This window comes from Phocoena phocoena, chromosome 15 (genome assembly GCF_963924675.1).
Source record: "Phocoena phocoena chromosome 15, mPhoPho1.1, whole genome shotgun sequence".
Taxonomy (NCBI): domain Eukaryota; kingdom Metazoa; phylum Chordata; class Mammalia; order Artiodactyla; family Phocoenidae; genus Phocoena; species Phocoena phocoena.
In genome coordinates this window covers 6,835,662-6,855,119 of record NC_089233.1, presented here as the reverse complement: position 1 = coordinate 6,855,119, position 19,458 = coordinate 6,835,662, and the positions used below count along the sequence as shown (strand labels likewise).

The 19,458-nt window shown below is 57.1% G+C and overlaps 2 protein-coding genes across 2 annotated transcripts; both read left to right on the top strand.

Moving 5' to 3' along the window:
- The first annotated feature begins 1,662 nt into the window (after positions 1–1,662).
- TSC22D4 (TSC22 domain family member 4) lies at positions 1,663–12,164 on the top strand. The gene is made up of 5 exons (XM_065892357.1): positions 1,663–2,081; positions 2,506–3,547; positions 5,828–5,994; positions 11,005–11,053; positions 11,490–12,164. The coding sequence occupies exons 2-5, from the start codon at positions 2,786–2,788 to the stop codon at positions 11,697–11,699; spliced, it is 1,188 nt and encodes a 395-aa protein (XP_065748429.1). The 5' UTR covers positions 1,663–2,081; positions 2,506–2,785; the 3' UTR covers positions 11,700–12,164.
- Positions 12,165–13,158: 994 nt separating this feature from the next.
- Positions 13,159–16,222, top strand: SPACDR (sperm acrosome developmental regulator). The gene is made up of 3 exons (XM_065892358.1): positions 13,159–13,428; positions 13,693–14,019; positions 15,757–16,222. Exons 1-3 carry the CDS (start codon positions 13,375–13,377, stop codon positions 15,988–15,990), a joined length of 615 nt encoding a protein of 204 aa, XP_065748430.1. The 5' UTR covers positions 13,159–13,374; the 3' UTR covers positions 15,991–16,222.
- Positions 16,223–19,458: the final 3,236 nt, after the last annotated feature.

The following is a 19,458-nucleotide window of genomic DNA, read 5'->3' as shown; positions in this document are numbered from 1 at the left end:
CAGCGGGGCTGTGTTCTGAATATTGCCAGAGGGGAGAGGGTCTGGGGGTGGGGGTGGGGCCGTTGTGTGGGAGGCTGCTTCCTGCACCTCACCACTTGGGAGGCCTCAGGATCGAGCTACGTTAGTCACTGTTACCATTTGAAGGGAGAGAGACAGGCAGATGCATTTTAACAAGGAGATAAAGATAAACTGGGGGCAAGGGGGTTTGCATTATTTTGTTTTTGTCTAATCCTAAAGGGTGGTTAAAAATTTCCATGAGCTAAAGCTGAGGAAGGAAGGATGTGTCAGACAGCCCAGAGCCAGTCTCAATGCCATCAAATGCTGGCTCTGAGGCCTTGGGCAAGTAACCCGAGCCTCAGTTTCCTTAGCAGAGACACTGGAGCTCAAAACCCACCCCATTTCTGCCCAGGGCTGTTTTGAGAATCCATGAGATAATTATGTAGAGTGGACAAATATGAAGAATTTTAATATGCTTGAAAAGAGTTCCATATGACCCAAATTAATTAGAATCCATTTCCTTCTGAACCTGGGAGTGAAGGCAGATACGGTCGTTAGACGCTGCTTTTGCTAAAATAATTCTTTTCAGAATGTTGTTGGGGGGCGCAAAAAAGAGAAAATGTAAGTTGGAGGTTCATGCCAAGCACATAGTAGGCCCTTTATGAGCGTGTGTGGATTCTCCACAGTGAGCAGGGGATGGGATGGAGAGGTGGGAAGGGTGAGAGGTGGGTGTGTGGGGAAGGGTCCAGGCTTGTGGCCAGCCAGGTTCCTCCTCCGGCAGGCACATCTGTACGGGTGCCTGTGTGTGACCCGCGGTTGGAGAGAAAATGCAAGTCAGCACCTTCCTGGATGTGTCTCTGTCATTTCTCTATCCCGATCTAGGGAGCCAGACAAGGACACACCTGAGTGTGAGAAATGTCCCTGCTCTACCACTGATAGCCTTTCTGAACGTCCTGGGTCTCAATTTCCACATCTAACAAGAGGAACAGTACGATGTTTGGGGTTTGATTCAAATACTCCAGCACACTACAACAAAAGATATTGAAACAAGATTGAGTTTCAATTGTGAGTTGACAACTGTTGAAACCCCCTGCTGGGTCCCTAGGGGTTCATTTTACCATTCTCTCTAGTTTGGAGCATGTTTGAAAATTGTCATAAGGATCCACTTGAAAAAATAGGACCGGGGAGAAAAACAGTATCTTCCTCGTACGGTTGCTGTGAAAACCAGCGACGATAGGACAATAACAGCTGCAGCAGCCCCGGAACAATTTACTGGGCGCTTTCGGAGCAGCAGGCACCCAGCAGGATCCTGGTAAGTTCCTCCCCACTCTTCCGTGCGTCCGTAGGCCAATAGCAGCAAGCGCCTACAAGTAAGGGAATCCCGGGCCTCCCCGCAAACTCCTCCCCTTTCTCTCCGCCCTCCGCGGCCCCTCCCTCCGAGGAAGAGCTGGGCTGGGGCCCAGCAGGTGTGGGGTTAAGGCATCCTGTTCCGGGCCCCTGGAACAGCAGCGGCAACTGCACCAGCAGTGGCCGGGGCAGACCTGGCCCCGGGCCAGCTGGCTGGGAGCCCCAGGAGCGAGAAAGGGCGGAGGAAGGGGAGGAAGAGGGGAAAGAGGAGGAGGAGGAGGAGAGGAGCAGTCAGCAGGCCCGAGGAGGCAGGACTTCCTGGCGTGGGGGTTGTCAACAGCCCCGAAAGAGAAAGACCGAGAGGAGCGGAGGGAGACCCAGCGGTGCCACGCGGAAGGAGACTTGGGAGAGCCACTCGCCGCGACGACCACCGAGGCGGCTCCACCTGCAGGGTCGGGGGCTAAGCCGCCCCCTCCCGCATCGGTCCGCAGACCCTTGGGGCTTCGGAGGCCGCGCCTGGGCTCCGCCAAGGAGGCGGGGGTTCCTTCTTTTCTGGACAGCAAACTTTCCGCGGAGATGCCTTTCGGGGCGAGGTGCGGCCCCTGAAGAGGACCGGCCAGCCTCTAATTGCCGCCTGCGCCCCCGAGCTGCTGGGGCCACGAGGCCCCGGGGAAGGGACAACCCAACATCTTAGGCGGCCGGGACCCCCGGCCCAGCTCGGTGGCCGCGGCCGAGAGGTAGGGCTCTGGGTTGGGCGGGGCGCCGGGGCGGCGGGGCAGGGCCTGCCTCAGGGATGGGGGAGCTGGAGTGCAGGGGGCCTCGGTGGCCCAGCACAGGCCTCCCGGCGGCCTGGCCGGGCTGAGGAGCGGCTTCACTCCTGTTCACCCAGGCCTTGGAGCCCTTGCTCTTGGGACGACTTGGGTCCCGTGAGTTTGAATCCCAGCGAGAAATGCCCAACTTTGGGTCTGGGCCGCCTCTTCCTGCTCTCTGCGCCCGCCCGGATCTGTCCCCTCTGCTCTGGTCTCTGTCATTTCTGTCTCTTTGTCTCTGGCGGTTTCCCCTTCCTCCCCCCATTCCGCTCCCCAGAGAGGAAGCCCCGGAGGTGGCCTGCCCACTGCTTTCTCACACATTCTCTCTCTGTCTCTCTCTCTCTCTCTCCAGTTTGCAAACTCAGCTCTGGAGTTCGGCGGTGGCAGCGACAGCAGCAGGAAAAACCTGCCCCTGCCCCCCCAGCTCCCGCCACCTCCCCTACCCTGTTCTCCCTTCACCAACCAGGCACCCCCAGTTCCCGTAAGGCCCTCCTGCCATGTCGGACCCAGACATCCCCAGGGGCCCTGATGTCCCCACTATGTGGCCCCCCTGTTCCAGGGGTGCCTGAGCCCCTCGAAGAGCCACCACCGCCCCCCTGCCCACCTTGGCCCAGTCCTGAGCCCCAGGGACCATGAGTGGGGGCAAGAAGAAGAGTAGTTTCCAAATCACCAGCGTCACCACGGACTACGAGGGTCCGGGGAGCCCAGGGGGTCCAGATCCCCCTGCCCTGCCGGCTCCCACTGGGCCCCCGCCCCGCGTGCCCAACGAGGAGCCCAACCCCGAGCCAGGGGGCAAGGGCACCCCCCGGAATGGCTCCCCACCGCCTGGGGCCCCCGCCTCCCGTTTCCGGGTGGTGAAGCTGCCCCAAGGCCTGGGAGAGCCTTATCGCCGAGGCCGTTGGACATGTGTGGATGTTTACGAGAGAGATCTGGAGCCCCCTAGCTTTGGCCGGCTTCTGGAAGGGATTCGAGGGGCCTCAGGGGGCAATGGGGGCAGGTCTTTGGATTCCAGGTTGGAGCTGGCCAGCTTAGGCCTGGCCACCCCTACCCCACAGCCAGGCCTGTCTCAGGGCCCCACCTCCTGGCTCCGCCCGCCCCCCACCTCCCCTGGACCTCAGGCCCGCTCCTTCACCGGGGGCCTGGGCCAGCTGGTTGTGCCCGGCAAGGCCAAGTTGGAGACAACCCCCCTGTCAGCCTCTCCGCCCCAGCAGCGCCCCCCAGAGGCCGGGACGGGGGATAGCGTGGGCACTTCCCGGGCTGCCACGCCCCTGCCCTCTTTGAGGGTAGAAGTGGAGGCAGGGGGCTCAACAGCAGGGACCCCTCCACTGTCGCTTGCGAAGGATGGAGCTCTGCGGCTGAGGATGGAGTTGGTTGCTCCAGAGGAGATGGGGCAGGTAAGAGCTGGGTTCAGGGGTGGGGGAGACACCTGAGGGGGGGTGGTGCTTTTCGATTTTGACCTTGGCCTCCACTTCCATACTGACCTCTCCCCGCTCCATTGTCACCTGTCCGTCACATCAGACAGTCCCGTCTTTTTTCTTCCTGCTCTCTCACTTGGAAGTCCATTCCTGCTCCTTACATGGCCCTTGTTTGCTCTCTTAGGCTCCGTCTTCCCCACGTTCTGCACTTTCTTTCTCTTTGGTCTTTCATTTGTTGCCTTTGGCCCGAGTCTCCAGCTCCAGGTAGCCCAGTCCTGTCTCTCCATCATGGAGATGTGACCTCCTCACTTTGGCCTTCACCTTCTGTCTTGGTCTCGCTTCTTCACGCACTGAGGGTGGAGGCCCCAGGCAGGGCTGGGGTAGTTGGGCCTGCTGGGGTATGGAGGGAAGGGCAAAAAGTAGGCGTTCCACTGTAAATTTCTCCTTTGCAGTTCCATCTCCCGTTGGGTGTGTGGGGGGGTCTTCTTTCCACTCACCACCCAGCCCCACCTCCAGCTTTGTCCCAAGACAAACTTCTCCAAGACATTGAAGAATTGGGTGGGGGTGAGGGAACCCATTACAAGGACGGGACGTTGGCTGGTTCGTCTTTTCTACTCCCAGTTGTCAGTCTCAGTTCCCTGCATCTGGGTCTCTCCAGGATCAATCACTGGGGGTGGCCACCATGTGGTGGGAGAGAGGTGGGGAGCAGCCGAGAAAGAGTTAAATCCTTTGCTCATTCTGCTTCCTGCCTCCAAAAGATGAACAAGTCTGGGCTGGGGGGCAGGATGCCTGGGTCCTTGGGGTGGGGGGTGGGCAGCAAGGGATGTTGCATGTGTCTGTCCTGAAGGAGAAAATAACACGTTGGATGCAGGAGGAAAGGCAGGTAGTGTGAGGATGAGAACTTTTCCCCTTCCTGACCTTGGGCACAAACCACAGTATAAAAATAACCTGAGACTGTGTGTCTGGGCCTTGTCAGGACTGGCTCCCCCCACCCGCTCCTGACCTCAAACTCACGTCTCTCATGCCACCCTCCACTTTTCTTGAGTTCTTTCATTCAGTTCCTACCCCAGGGGAGAAGATGCGTTTCCTTTCCTGGTCCCTGTCCACACACTCTTCCAAAGCAAGCTCCCTTTGCCCCCAGCCTCAGCTCTCTCTGTCCTTAAGCCCTGCCTGAGCTTCCTTTGGGCCCACAGACCCTGCCCTTCTCCCCTCTGTGCCCCCAGTTCCCTTTCCTTCCCCCACATCCTGATTCCTTCTTATGCCCCTGCCTCTGTGCTGCTGTTTCCCTGCCCCAAAGTTTGTCTTCCTCCTACACTCCCCCATGCCTCTTCTCCCCAGGTTGCCTCTAACAGGGGCCTGGAGGAGGGCGGGGGGCACCACCTGGGCCCCCTTCCTCTGTTCTGTCCCGCCAACCACCCTGGACTGTCTGTTCTTGGCTTTTTCCGTGAAGCTGGGGCCTCCTGGGGCCTCACAGAGGCGTCTTGTTTCTGTGGCCCCCGCCCTTTTGCAGCCACCCCCAGCGCCTGTTGGGCTGTGTGGGTCCACACCCAGGCTCCGCCTCTCTCCATCTCTAACCGCTCCGGTCCCCAACCCCCAAGAGCCAAGCTCAGGAGCAGAACTTCACCTGAGTCCCTAGAAGTTTGAGAGGAGAGGCTAGGATGGGTAGAGGAGTGGGGAGGGGGGCGGAGGGGGAGGACCAGTTTCTGAGGATTCATTCTACAAATGGCTGTTGAACAAACTACAGGCTCTGCCCTCTGGAGCTTACCTTCCAGCAGCAGGCAAAAATACTTCAATTTCAGATAATATTAGGGGCTATAAAAAAAATAGAACAGTTCAGTGGAATTCACGAGTCACAGGATGGAGAAATGCCTCTCTGAGGAAGTGACATTTGAGTCGCCTTAAGAAGTCAGGTAACAGAAGGCACAGTCTCTGACTGGCCTCTGATTAGGGGTCCTAGTTCAGGTGGTGGAAGGGTACTGGAGTGCAGACCAGAGCCCCTCTCTGATACCCCATGAGCCACTTTTAAGAAGCCACTCACCCAGTCCTCAGGATGGGTGCTGTTTCCCTTGTCTCTAGTACCTCCTTCCCCAGGGCTGGGGGTAAGAGGGGCTGCGGGGGCAGGACGCCTGAGTCCCTTGTCTTCAGAAGACGGGAGTGTGTGGGGAGAGCTGGGGAGGGAGGAACACTACTAGGCAAGTTGTAAGGTGGCTGGATCCTTTCTCTCACTCAATGTGACAGTTCCCACCTGTCTGTCTCCAGGTGCCCCCACTCGACTCTCGCCCCAGCTCCCCAGCCCTCTACTTCTTCCCCGATGCCAGTCTGGTTCACAAGTCTCCAGACCCCTTTGGAACAGCGGCTGCCCAGAGCCTCAGCTTCGCCCGCTCCATGCTGGCCATCAGTGGCCACCTGGACAGTGATGACGATAGGTAGGTGGGCTCCGGTTCCCCACCCAGCACCTGGGAAAGCTGAGTGAAACTGCCTGGTAGGTGTCCTTCCCTCTACTTGAACTTGGGGAGGACCCCTTAAACTGAGAAGCCTGGCCTGGGCATAACACACTGGGCAAAGCTGATTTGAGACCTACTCGCTCCCTGTGGAGAGAGCTGGGTGGGACTCCCTGGCTTAGGACTGTCAAATGGTAGACTTTTTTAGAGTTTGAAGGGAGTCATTGTTGTCAAATTCCAGAGCTCTTGCAGATTTAGCGATCATCTGGCCAACCCGAAGAATTTACTGGCAAATGTTCAGGAGACCAGAATAGGGAGTCGGTCTCCTCCCAGTTCTCCCTCTCCCTACCGAGGGGAATGGGACTCCTGCAGAGTCCACGCAGACTACTTTAGGATCCTGGGACCTCTGGTACCAAGAAAGCATGTCCCTAAGGTTCGGTTCTCTGTGCTAGGATCACCATGGGGGCTAAGCACTCCCCGGAGGCCAAGGCCAAGCCAAAGCCGTGGAGAGGCTGGCTGTCTGGAGAGGCTGGCTGTCGGTCACAGGGAAGGCACAGGAGAGCAGGATCTCCTGGGGTTCGCCCTTCAGGGGAGAATGTCCTGTTCATGGCACGGTGGGCAGAACTTCCTGTTTTGAGGGCCAGGTTTCAGCGTAGCAAAGTCATTAAGCTGAAAGGGGAGGAACAAAATCGCGAGTCAGATGGCCTAGCTGCTCCCTTCTGGCTGTGGACTGATACGAACCCAGGAGAGGGGCCAGGGAGTTGCCACTTTTATTTTGGAGGGAGGAGTGGGACTTCCCGTTCGAAGCCTGGGGGAGGGACTTCCTGTTTGGAAGGCACTAGGGGGCGGGGCTTAGTGGGAAGTGGGGGACTTATTTCAGCGGAGTTTCTCCTTCCTGCCTTCCAGTCACGTGGCGACCCCGCCCCCCCACCCCCCCTTCTCCAGTCAGGGACTGAGGCCTTGGGGGGGCGGCCAGAGAGAAAAGAGAAGGGGGGATAGGGGCCGGTGAGATGGAGGGCGAGGAGCCTGGTGGAGGTACTTGGAGAATGAGGGACAGAGCAGGGCTAGGCAGGGCCGCATCTGAGCTCCCTGCTCTAAGGAATGTGTGAGGTGTGAGGTGTGAGGTCGGCCAGGCCCGGGAGAGTCACCTGCCCCCATCGCTGCTATTCTCAGCGCTTCCCACCCGCTCCCCTCCCACTTGGGAGGTTCCCTGGCACGGAGGGCTCCCTGTCCCTCCCCCACCCCTGTTGATTTGAGAGGCCAGGTTCCAGCTTTCGCTTAGAGAGTTCTGCCTCTAGAAGCCTCCTGAACTCTATTCTTTTGGTTTGTCCCCTCCCTCCCCTCCTCCCTCTGTCCCACCCCCTCAAACACCCCAGTCTGACCGGTCTGCCTCCCAGCCTCCACTTTACTCTGCTGAGCTTCAGGCCTCTGGGGCTCAGGCCCAACCCCTCGTGCTCCACCCTGCTGGGCCAGCGTGTTTGGGCTGGACCACCTCCTTGGCCCCCTGGAATGGGGCGTGTAGCCCCCACCTCATCTCTCTGGTGTGCCGGGAGCTGGCAGAACAGGGTCTGAGTGGCATGGGACCTCCCTTTTGAGAGGGAAAGTGGGCTGGGGTATTAAGTGCCTGGATCCCAGATGGGGAGTTGGGGATGCCTGATCAATCCTAAATCTGGGGATGGGAGAACAGAGGGTACGTGGTGAATTCATGCCCCCAGCAGGGCCTGGCAGTTGGGAGGTACTTGAAGAAGTGGATGGATGGATGCATGAGGGGATGGTTGCATAGGTGGGTAGATGGCCAGCATGGGGGATCCAAGCATTACAGGGAATGAATTCCAGGAACTCAGGAAAGAAAAGGTATGTTTATCCAGTGCTTCCTTGGGGTCAGATGCTACCTCTTATCTCACATAATTCTTAAGAGCAACCCCAGGATCCCCACTATCCAGATGAAGAAACAGAGAGGAGGAAGGTTTTTAGAAACTTGCCCACTGTCACCGGCTAGTAAGTGGCAGGACTCCTGTTGGAGCCTGGGTCGGACCCCAAAGCCACTTTCTCTTCCCTCTCCTACTGGAATGCCTGTGTCCCAAGAGAAGAGGAGGAAGCAAACATCTCTGCGATGCCCTTTCTCTCCAGGACAGAGGCAGGGACAGCTCTCCCAATCTGGGCAAAGAGCCATCCCCCGCCTCCCCCCCCCCCCCCCAATCCAGGAGGGAGTGTAGACGGGGCAGCCAGGCTCCTGGGGGCTCATCAAAACACAGTGAGGGAGCAGGGCTGGCCCTTGTCCCTGGCATCAGAACCTCCCCACCTCTCCCAGATGTCCTGTTTCTTCATCTGATCCTCATTTTGAGGCTGTTTCATTTGACCTTCAAAAAGGAAGACCAGCCTCTACAGCTGTCCTTGCCCCAGGACCTAAGAGTCCTGCAGGGCCAGAGTCCCCAGGTGTGCATGTCGTGCTCTGCACAACTCCAGGGGGCGCCACTCACATTTGAAGTCACTGTTGACACTTGAAGTCATGACAGTTTTCGAGAAGATGGCAATAAGTCTTGAAACTTTTATTCTGACTCATACAAAGTTGCTTTGGGGGCTTGTGGTGAAGGCTGATCCATCCAGTCAACCCCAAACTTCCCACTCCTGACCCTGCTCAGAGATCCCAGCACAGCGCCAGGCAGACCTTCTCTCAGGGGTTCTCAAAGGGAGGGCTTGGGTTGCCAGAGTCCTGGTCCCTTGAAGTGTTAATGTTAGAATGTGCCAGTGGAAAGTGCCGTCAAAAACTCTCCAGTGCTAGTCAAACAGGAGATAATCATCTATTGGCCGACAAATGTTTCCTGTTGTATTATTCCTTTATTTCTGGCAAGAAGGAACAACTTACTTGGCATCTTTACTGAGCGTTCGCCAAGCAAGGCCAGTGTTCCTATATCCTGTGAATCTGCCCCTCTTTGGTCTCTGTGTGTCTGTGCACCGGTGGCTGGGGGGAGAGTTCTGCGGTGGCCCAGTCTCCACCCAGGTGTCTCGGTTTGAAATAGCTTGAAAACTGCTTTGACGCTGCCGCTGGCTGGCCTCCCTCTGCTCTCAAACTTGTTTCTTCTCCCTCTGCTCTCAAACTTGTTTCCTCCCCCCAACCCCAGGAGTCCCAGGTCTCCGTCCCCCACCCCATCCTGTCCTGCTCTCTCAGGCCTGGTCACCCTCTTCGTTACTCCACCTGTCAGCGCCTTCTGCACCCAGAGCTTGGATGGGAAATGGAAAATTCCCAGTGCCCTCGTGCTCCCTTCCTGGCTGCAGGGCCTCATCCAAGGGTCACCTTGGATTGAGCGCTAATTCCCCCCACAAGAAAGCAAGTTGGAACTGACAACCAGGAGAGAGGGCTGGACAAGGGAGCACAAGGGTGAGGGAGGCAGCATGTTGGGGCCATCTTCCCTGAGAGGGGCAAAACTGGGGGTTGGAGATCAGGGCTGGTGATCCTGCGGTACTGGGAGGCATAGGTGGAGGGCTGGCCCCGGGGCCGAGGCAGCTGAGGCAGAAGCTGGACAGGTGTGGGTGGTGAGCCGCAGGGTGAGGCAGGAACCTGGGGCCTGAGTGGTGGGGAGAGGGAGCTTTGGAGGAAAGGACAGGGTGCAAAGGACGGTGCAGGTTCTGGGACCCAAAGCCTGGGCTTGGGGACTCTTGAGCCAGGCCTGAGTCGGCCTCTGGTGGCCACTTAATAAACTGCAGCCAGACCTGCTCTCCCCTCCCTGTCTTCCGTTCCCAGGACTCTTCAGAGCGCCTGCACCTGTTCCCAGTATCCCACCTCCAGCCTCACCTTCTCACCTCTCCTTATGCCCTCACTGCCTCCAGGATCCCAAACACCAGACTCGGGTCCCAGGTCCATAGGCTGTACTCGTGTTTCAGGCTGTGTTTCTGTTGCCATGGTATCTTTCCCATTCCTCCTCACCCTCACTGTGGGAGGAGGGGAACGCTCTGGCTAGGCCCCAGGGGTCATCCCTGCTGTGGGCTTTGTTTCAGGGAGTTGTTCATAATCCAAGGAAGACCACAAGCATATCAGAAACACCCCCCACCGTATCGCCTTCACTCCCTTTCTCACCTTCCGGCTGAGAGCAGCTGAGGCCTTGAGGGAGGCCAGTGTTTGCCCAGAGGGGGCAGGATGGGGTCAGAGGTGGGAAGAGGCCTCCCGGGGCCAGGCTGTCCCTCACCCTTCACACCCTTCCCTGCCCCAGGCCTCTGGCCCCGCAGCCCCTCCCCCAACTCGGCCCCCCAGCTGACTGTCCTCAGCCGGCCCCCCTCCCCTCCACTCTGGGATTTGTGCCAGGGTGAGAAGGGGACACTGGCACTGACCGTGTCTGGGAATTCCCGCCCACCATGGAGCCGGCGGGAGGGGGTCCCCGTGTCCCTGAGGAGCCAATAGCAGCCAGGCTTTGCCCTGGGGAGTGGTATATAGCTTTCAGGCCAGCACCCCCTAGGCGCTGTCTCCTTTCTGCCTGCCTGGCACCAGCCAGACTCTGCTCTGCCCGGGGGGGCTTTGAGCCCCCCAGGCAGTCCTTATGATACAGCTCTCTCCCTCTGGGGAGGCCCAAGGATCCTTTCCCCTTGGGGATGGCCCAGCCAGGGGTCTCAGTCAAGTCCCTGGTGTCCTCGTATGAGACCCGAGTGGTGGGGATGGCTCTGGGGCCTCCCCGGAAGAGGGGCTGTGTCTCCTCTCCTTGTTCCCCTCGGGGAGCATCCCCCATCCGAGGGGCATCTGGACCCCCACCACACCGGGGCCTGGGGGGGCCCGGGCAGCGGCCCTCACCCCGTCGGGGGATGGACAAAACTCTCCTCTCCCTGATTCTCTGCTGTCACAGGTACAGGCAGGGGTGTGGGTGGGAGGCTGCAGCAAATGGGGCTTGTGGAGGAGGCCAGGGGCTGCTCTGAGAAGCACCTGGAAGGCAGCAGGCTGGGGTGTCCAGACACCTGGCTTGGCACCTGTTCCTCCTCCTTACCTCTCGTCTCCCTGTGTCTCTCCAGTGGCTCCGGAAGCCTGGTTGGCATTGACAACAAGATCGAACAAGCCATGGTAAGAGAAGCCATCTTGGTCCCAGCAGGTCCCGGCTCATGTGCTGATGCCCAGGCCCCTGCCTCTGTTGGCCGGCCCAGTACTCCATCCCTGCTGTCCTCATTATTAGGGAATACTGGCTTCCGCTCCTCGGCCTGCTCCCAGCTGGGTTCCCTGGGGTCCTTCGCCCCCTCCTGAACCCTTGACATACCTTGCTTCCTAGCCTGCTCCTGGCCCCCGTCTCCGTCTTTGAGCCCTGATCTTGCCTCTGTCCAGCATCCGTGCCCATCCCGATACCCCACCCCCTGTGCCTTCCCTGTTTGACTTCTTCCCCAGTGGTCCCCCATCATCTGGGAGCAGGGCGCTCTCCCACACCTGGCTCCTCAAGGCACTGGGCAGGGGATGAGGTTGGGGTGGCCTGGGACCCCTGACGCTTTGCCTGTCCCTGGACCCCCAGGACTTGGTGAAGTCCCACCTCATGTTTGCGGTCCGGGAGGAGGTGGAGGTGCTGAAGGAGCAGATTCGGGACCTGGCCGAGCGGAATGCCGCGCTGGAGCAGGAGAATGGACTGCTGCGTGCCTTGGCCAGCCCCGAGCAGCTGGCCCAGCTGCCTTCCTCGGGGGTCCCGCGGCTGGGGCCTCCAGCGCCCAATGGGCCCTCAGTCTGAGCCTCCCTTCCTTCACAATGTGCCTTTGGGGGCCGCCACAGCTGCTAGGCCTTGAGCCAGCTGCCTGCCCCCTCTTCCTATGCAGCTTTAATGCCCCCTGATCCCCGGGGATGGGAGTTGAAGGCTCAGAAGTGGCCTGTCCCCCGCCCTTCCTTGATCTCCCCATAGTGCCCAGGGACTGGGCTGGGGCATCCCTAGACCTTGATGGAGGAGGGAGGGCATCAGGACAGGGTGTTAGATGGAGCCCCCCTCCTCCCTCCCTAGGGGTCAGTGTTCTGGGACTGCCCTGGCAATAGATGGCTTGGGGGTGTTGGAGGCTGCCTGGCAGACATCCCCACCTTGTTCCCTGGAGTGCCCCCCTCTCCTCTGCCCAGGGGAGGGAGTACGGAAAGTATCTGGAAGTTCTGGGATTCAGGTTGTTACTAAAATAATAATTATAATTAAAAAAATCCGAAGAAACTTGAATCTGGAGGTTGGCATCTCGTTGCTTGTGTTCAGATGCGGGACCTGCACCAACGTTTCCACCTGTGGGAGAGCAACTTGAGGCTGTGGGCTCCCCTGGAGATCTTGTCCAGACTGTGGAGGTTTAACGTGGCTCAGAGTGGAGATGCGGAAGGAAAAGGGAGCCAGCGGCCTGGGTCCTGGGAAGGGGCAGGCGAGGCAAGGTGGGAGGCGGGGGGCGGGTGGGGGGCGTCGGCCCACGTGCTGGTGGGGGACAGGAGAACAATGGAGCCTTTGGTGATTGTGCAGGATCCACCCCCAGCTTCCCAGCGTGTCCCCTCTGCGGGCTGGATCTGGGTGGCTGCTTGGGGGTGGGGCGGGGGGCCCTGAATGGGCCCCTTGTCTCAACTCTGGGTGTGGGCCAGGCTCCCCGGGCACACGGTGCCCTCGCCAGGCCTGGCTGGCCTCCGTGGCCTCCACCCCCAGCTGGCTGAGGATGGGGCCCTGTGGGTGAGCAGGCCCCTCCCTGACAGCCTCGGCTCGGGCCCAGGCGGAAGAGGCAGGTAGGGAGACGGACCCCATCTAGTGGGGAAGCGGGGAAAGCAGCAGCCTCCACTTCAGAAGAACCATGGCCCCACTAGGGGGGACCTGCTGAGAGTGGGATCCTGGAGGCAGACCTGGTTTGTACTCCTTGCCCTGTGGCTCCCTAGGTTTATGACTTGGGCAGCTTCTTTGGTTTTTCTGAATCGCAGCTTCCTCCTGGGTAAAATGGTACTGACAATAATACCTACCTGAAGGGCAACTGGGAGGGTTACATGACATCAGACATAGGAAATGCCCAAGGAGTACCAGGTGCTCAGTAAATGTTAGTTTTCCTTCCTTGGATTCGGGGGAAGGAGGGCCAAGGGCGCAGGGATTGGCTCCGGGGGTCCTGGAAGGGTCTCGGGGGTTGGGGTCAGGGCCAGGCAGGCTCTCACAATGGGCTAGAACTCTCCCTCCCTCTGGGTTCTCATCAACTTTGACTCCTCTCCCTGTCCCAGGGAGGGGAGGAAGGGCCTAGGATGAGTCACTGGGGGGATTTTTCCTCCTGGATTCTCTATTTCTTTCTTCACTGCTGTGCTAGAGGCTCCCCAGAGACCCCTTAGGTGGCAGCCACTGGCCTGCAGCCTGTCCTCCTCCCCACTGAACTAAATGCCGGTTCTGCCCCCTACTTGGGGCTTGTGTATCGGAAGAAATGGCTGTGGTCCTGAGGTTCTTCCGATGGATTTGGTGCAAGATTAGTCACTTGGTGAGTTTCAGAGATCGCCCCTTCCTCTTGCCCTGCTGGGGTAGGAAGTGCTGGTCAATGACCTCTAGGTCACAGAAACGCGCACTTCCTCACCTGGCCTCCCTCCTCTCCTGGCCACCTGTGGCCAAACAAGATGGAGAGGGAGGTGGTGAGGGACAGGACAGCTGGGGAGGAGGCTCCTTCTCCTCTGGGCCTTCCCTCCTGACTGTTGTCTCTTGCTCTGCCCCTCACTTCTGTCTGTCCTCTCCCCGTCTCGGTTCTTAGGTCTTCTTCTGGAAACACAAAGCTAAGTCAACCATCGTAGAACGCACTGACTGCAAGAAAAATGAGTTGAAGGTGGAGAAGACTTCCAGGGTGTCTGAGACTTTCAAGTTGGTCGAGTCCCCCAAGGAGGCTAAGGTCTCCAAGATGGATGTGTCCTCCAAGGTGGCTGACCCCTGCGTGTTGGCCAAGACCACCACGGACGGGGCTGCGGTGGAGGCGGGCCATGGGCAGAGATCGCTGTTGCAGCTGCCCCGGACTGCCGTCAAATCTGTCTGCACGCTCATGGTCTCCACCCTGCGGTCTGGCTGGCAGATGTGCAGCTGGAAGGTCAGCACGTTGTCCCCCTTGTCCCCAGCAGCACCCCCTTCCTATCCCCCATGACTCATTCACGCTGGTGGGAATGTAAAATGGTGTGGCCACTCTGGAAAAACAGTGTGGTCAGTTCTTCTAAAACTAAACATGCGGTTATCATATGGCCTAGTGATTGTACTCCTGGACATTTATCCCAGATAAATGAAATTTTATGTTCACACAAAAATCTGTACGTGAACATTCATAGCAGCTTTATTCCTAAGAGCCCAAACCAACCCAAATGTCCTTCAATGGGTGAGTGGTTAAACTGTGATATATCATGGAATGATACTGCTCAGCCATAAAAAGGAACAAACTATTGATATATGCAACAACTTGGATGGATCTCAAGGGAATTATGCTGCGTGAAAACAACCAATCCCAAAAGATTGTATATCGTATGATTCCATTTATACTGTATACCATTCCAGAAATAACCAAATTAGAGAAGTGGGGATCCAATTAGTGGTTTAGTGGTTGCCAGGGGCTGCGCATGGAGGGAGAGACGGGGGAGATGGGTTGGTTATAAAAGGGCAACATGAGGAATCCTTGCGACGATGGAAATCTCCTGTATCTTGACTATGGTAGTTGAATTCATGAACCTGCACGTATCATGTAAAATTGGGAAGAATTCAACACACACACACACACACACACGAATACAAGTAAAACTGGAGAAATATGAATAAATTCAGATCAGTGGATTGTATTGATGTCAGTATTCTATGATACTACTAGAGTTTTGAAAGATTTTACTATAGGGGGAAAATAGGTAAAGAGTATAAGTATTATTTCTCACAAGTGCACGTGAACCTACAATTATCTCAGTCAAAATTTTAATTTAAAAATGGAAGTGTCTAGGTTACTACCAAGTCAATTTATTTTGGTTTTGAATTAGGTATTACTGCATTAATAATAATTTTTGAAAGTTCACCTGGGGAATTCCTTGGCGGTTCAGTGGTTAGGACTTGGCACTCTCACTGCCGAGGCCCAGGTTTACTCCCTGGTCGGGGAACTGAGATCCCACAAGCCGCGCGGTGTGGTCAAAAATAAAATAAAATAAAATATTCTGGGCCGGGAGAGAGGCATCAGGTAGAACAAGTTAATGGATTGGAGTGATATTTAAGAGGTAGAATTGTTGTCCCACGTGGTTGATTGCATGACGGTGAGGAGCGAGGGAGAGACAGACATGAAAACAGGCTGGAGCCATTCACTGGAAGGAGAGCCGACTTAGGGGAGAAAGTAACGATTTTAGGGCGTTGGGACAGGATGTGTTGAAGTGTCAGAGGGACATCTACAGGGAGACGTCTAGGAGGCAGTGGGATATACAGGCCTGGAGGTCAGGCGAGAGCTTTGGTTTGGAGACAGAGTTGGGGGTGTCATTCTGGCCTTCATTTTAATGCACTCTCCATGGAACCCTAGTGGGGACTCAAAGGTGGGTCGGACAGGGTCCCTGTCTTCCAGGAGCTTGCATGGTGGTATTGAAAACAGATGAGTCCGCAGAACAAATAGTGCATAAAATGTGTTATGACAGGGTGAACACCAGAGTAGAGACAGGCCGAGAAGGCTTCCTGGAGGAGGCGTTGCCGAAGCTGAGGCTTGACAGGGCAGGTGGAATTAGACAAGCCTTTGCCGTTTATCTGCAGGTGGTTCCACCAGTGGTTTCCCCCTAGACCAAGCTGTTCATCTGTGCTCATCTTCTCTCTTTCACAGTCATCTGTGAGTTCTACCTCAGTCACCTCCCAAATGAAGACCGGGTCCCCTTTGGAGTCGAGAGGGACTGAGATGCTGCAGGAAGTGTACCTGGTGCTGTGGGCCATTCGGAAACAACTGCAGCAGCTGTCCCGCAGGCAGGAGAGGCGGCGAGGGCGCCACATCCGGGCCCACATCTGTCCCCAGCCTGACCCAGTTCAGGGCTTGAGACAGGATTCCCAGAGTCCCCTCTAGGGGGGAACCCCACATCCTCAGAAAGCCCCCACCTCACTCTTAGGTAAGGTTGATAGGAGAGGTTAGGGCAGCAGGCCAGGAGTTGTGGGTGAGGAGAAGTTTTCAAACCGTCACCTCTCATCGGGACCCCAAGGCTTGGCCTGGGGTCCCACGTACTCTCCTTCATTCCTTTTATTCAATTTGTAAAAAATTATCAAAATGTTGGGAAATAAATATCGGAAATTTCTGAGTAGAGGTAGAGTGTGTTTGTGGATGGCCCGAGGCACTGAGGGGAACTTGGGTGGGATAGGGAGGGGCACCTGGGGCGCTGGCCCAAATACGTGTGGGAGTAACGGGGGTGGGGGTGGCGGGCAGCCCCCCACACACTTTTTGGGGCTGAATTGCCTTTGGCAACTGTGCCGGGCCAGTAACGATAGTCTCAGAGGCACCGGTTCATTGAGGACATGCTGGGTACCAGGTGCTGAGCCTGGGCTCTCGCTGGAAATCCTACAAGACAGACTGTTGCTGATGTTACGGGACTTGTCCAGGGCCCTACGGAGAACGAGACCTCGCTGGAAATTCCGCCTCCTCAGCTGGTCCACTGCCCTGCCTCTCTGGCGCTCTTGGGCCCGGCCATGGCGAGGGTCAGGGTCCCTCACTTGGCGGACGCGCACACGCATCAGGCTCTGTGGGCCCCGCGCCTGCCGAGGGCGGCCGAAAACTACAGCTCCCAGGGTTCCCGGCGGTGAGGCTGGGCCGCCGGGCGCAGAGGGCCCGGGCCGGGGGCCAGCAGTGTCGCGGTCGGAGAGCGCGGGAGGGTGTCTGCCTGGCGCCGCGGGAGCAGAGGTTGGAGACCGTGGCGATCTGGTGCGAGGTTGGGGGGCGGGGGCAACACGAGGGGAGACCGTGGAGCCTCAAGTCCCCTCTCCGCCTTAGCCTGCCCTCTTGACGGGCCACGCGAGGGCGCAGAGGTGGCTCCCCAAGGAAAAGCAGGGATATTTCACGAGACGATAAAATTCGGGGATGTCAGAATTCACAGGGCTTGGAGGTGGGGGAAGGTGCAAGGGCTGGCAGCCGCGCCCGAGCCTAGGGGGCAGCAGAGGCCCTGGGGGCGGGGGAGGGACGGCTGTGCTACTGGGTCTTGCTCACCGAGAAATTAGGTGTGAGCAGGAGGCGTGAGCAAAGCTGGGAGCCGGTGAGCAGCAGGGATGGTTTGCTGGAAGCGCCCAGTTCACTAGAAAAGTCAGCAAACTCTCCTCCTGGCCCCCAACCCCACCCCCCGCAGCTCTGGCAAAGTTGGACACCATTGCTGGGAATTTGAGTGGCCTTTCCCAGAAGTCCGGAGCAGCCCCCGGCTGCCGTGCCCGATGCCCTACAGCTCTGCTACCCTGAGCCTGTTAGCTGTGCACCGCACCCCAACATTTACAGCCCTCGTAATACCACCCACCACTTATTAAACACCTACTGTGACTATTTTTATGTCTTGTTCTAAGTACTGTAATTCTCACAGTGGCTTTATGATGAAGTATTATCACTTCCATGTTTTAGAGAGGAAAACTGAGGGACAGAAAGGTCATATTTAAGGTCGTGCAGCTTTCATTCATCCAACGAATGTCTAGCTCACACAGGACATGTTACATACATGTTACATAGCAGGTGTTCAATACATGAATGTGGTGGCTTCTCCAGGAATCAGTTCTGAGGTTAGCCTGAAGCCAGTCAGGCCCTCAAAACATTCTAATACACAGGGGCTCAATTGTGGGGCTTTCAATCACCAATTATTCACCACATCTCCATTGTGTGCCAGGAACTGTTCTGGGGCCGAACAGGCCATGGTGGGTCTGTCCCAGGAAGCCTGGAGGACTAATGGGTCCCAGGGTTTTGGAGTAGTGCCTCACTGTCTAAGGTCCAGAATCAGCCCCTCCAAATCCTTAGAGATATGCTCCTCTTCCTATTGGGGACCTAATAGGAAATTTCAGTGAGAGGAGGGTAGGGAGGCTGGGCGCCCCTGAGGGTCACTAGTAAATAGCCTTGCAAGTAGCTACAGGCCCAGGAGCCAATGGGCTTGAGGCTGTGGGCTTGTGGGAAGGAATACACCTCCCATTTTTCTCTGGCTTCTTCAGCGTCATTAGGATGTAAGGGGAGGAAAGGAAGGTGAGTTCAGCCAGCAGCCACGGGAGCTGCTGGCACCTCCCACCGTCTCTCCCTCCCCAGACATGATGGAGTCCTGTCTGGGCTTGGCCAAGCGGGGGCAGGAAACTCATAAACTCATGGGAGAGAAAGGGATGGGACGGAGGGGGAAAGTCCATAGAACTTGCTTTTCCTAGATGTCCCAGTGCACCCAGGCAGCCTCCTTCCTCCCCATCCCAAGTAATCTAGTCCAGAGCCCTGGAGAAGGCCCGTGTTGGGACGTGAGGACGATATTCCCAACTGGGGGTAAAGCATATAGGATCTCCTGGGGTGGAGATTTGTGTGGGGGGTGGGATTCTTACCCACCCAGCCCTTTCCTGGTAGAGAGCAGTGGGGGGACAGTGTGAGCCCTGGGGAAATCCTCCTGATGAGCCTTTTTTTTTCTTTTTGGCCGCGCTGGGCCTTCATTGCTGCACGTGGGCTTTCTCTAGTTGCGGAGAGGGGGGACCACTCTTCGTCGTGGTGCGCGGGCTTCTCATTGTGGTGGCTTTTCTTGTTACGGAGCATGGGCTCTAGGCGCAAGGGTTTCAGTAGTTGTGACATGCGGGCTCAGTAGTTGTGCCACATGGGTTGCTCCACAGCATGTGGGAAATTCCTGGACCAGGGCTCGAACCTGTGTCCTCTGCAGTGGCAGACGGATTCTTAACCACTGCGCCACCAGGGAAGTCCCCTGATGAGAGTTTTGAGCAAAAATCCCACCTTGGCCAAAAAAAAAGAAAAAGACAAAAAAGGAAAAAAAGGGACTTCCCTGGTGGTCCAGTGGTTAAGAATCTGAGTTTCCATTGCTGGGGGTGCAGAACTACTGGTTGGGGAACTAAGATCCCGCATGCCATGTGGCACAGCCAAAAGAAAAAAAAATCTCGCCTTGGAAACTCGGTGCTTTATGTCCACCTAGAGGGGTGGGATAGGGAGGGTGGGAGGGTGATGCAAGAGGGAGGAGATATGGGGATATATGTATATGTATAGCTGATTCACTTTGTTATACAGCAGAAACTAACACACCATTGTAAAGCGATTATACTCCAATAAAGATGTTAATTAAAAAAAAAAAAGCTCGCCTTGGACACCTTGCCCTCCTGTCCCCATCAGACCCCAAGCACTTCCCCTCCCCCAAGGCTGCTGGACTCCATGAGGCAGAGGTGGTAGGGCTATAGGTGGGCCCAGCTGGGACCAGGGGTCTTGATTTTCAAATCCCACCCATCCTAATGGGGCGGGGGCTCCTGGAAGTGTGGGAAGCAAAGGAGAGTGCTGGTCCCAGCTGCCCCTGCTCTATTCTCAGTCCTGCCTCATCTCCCCTCC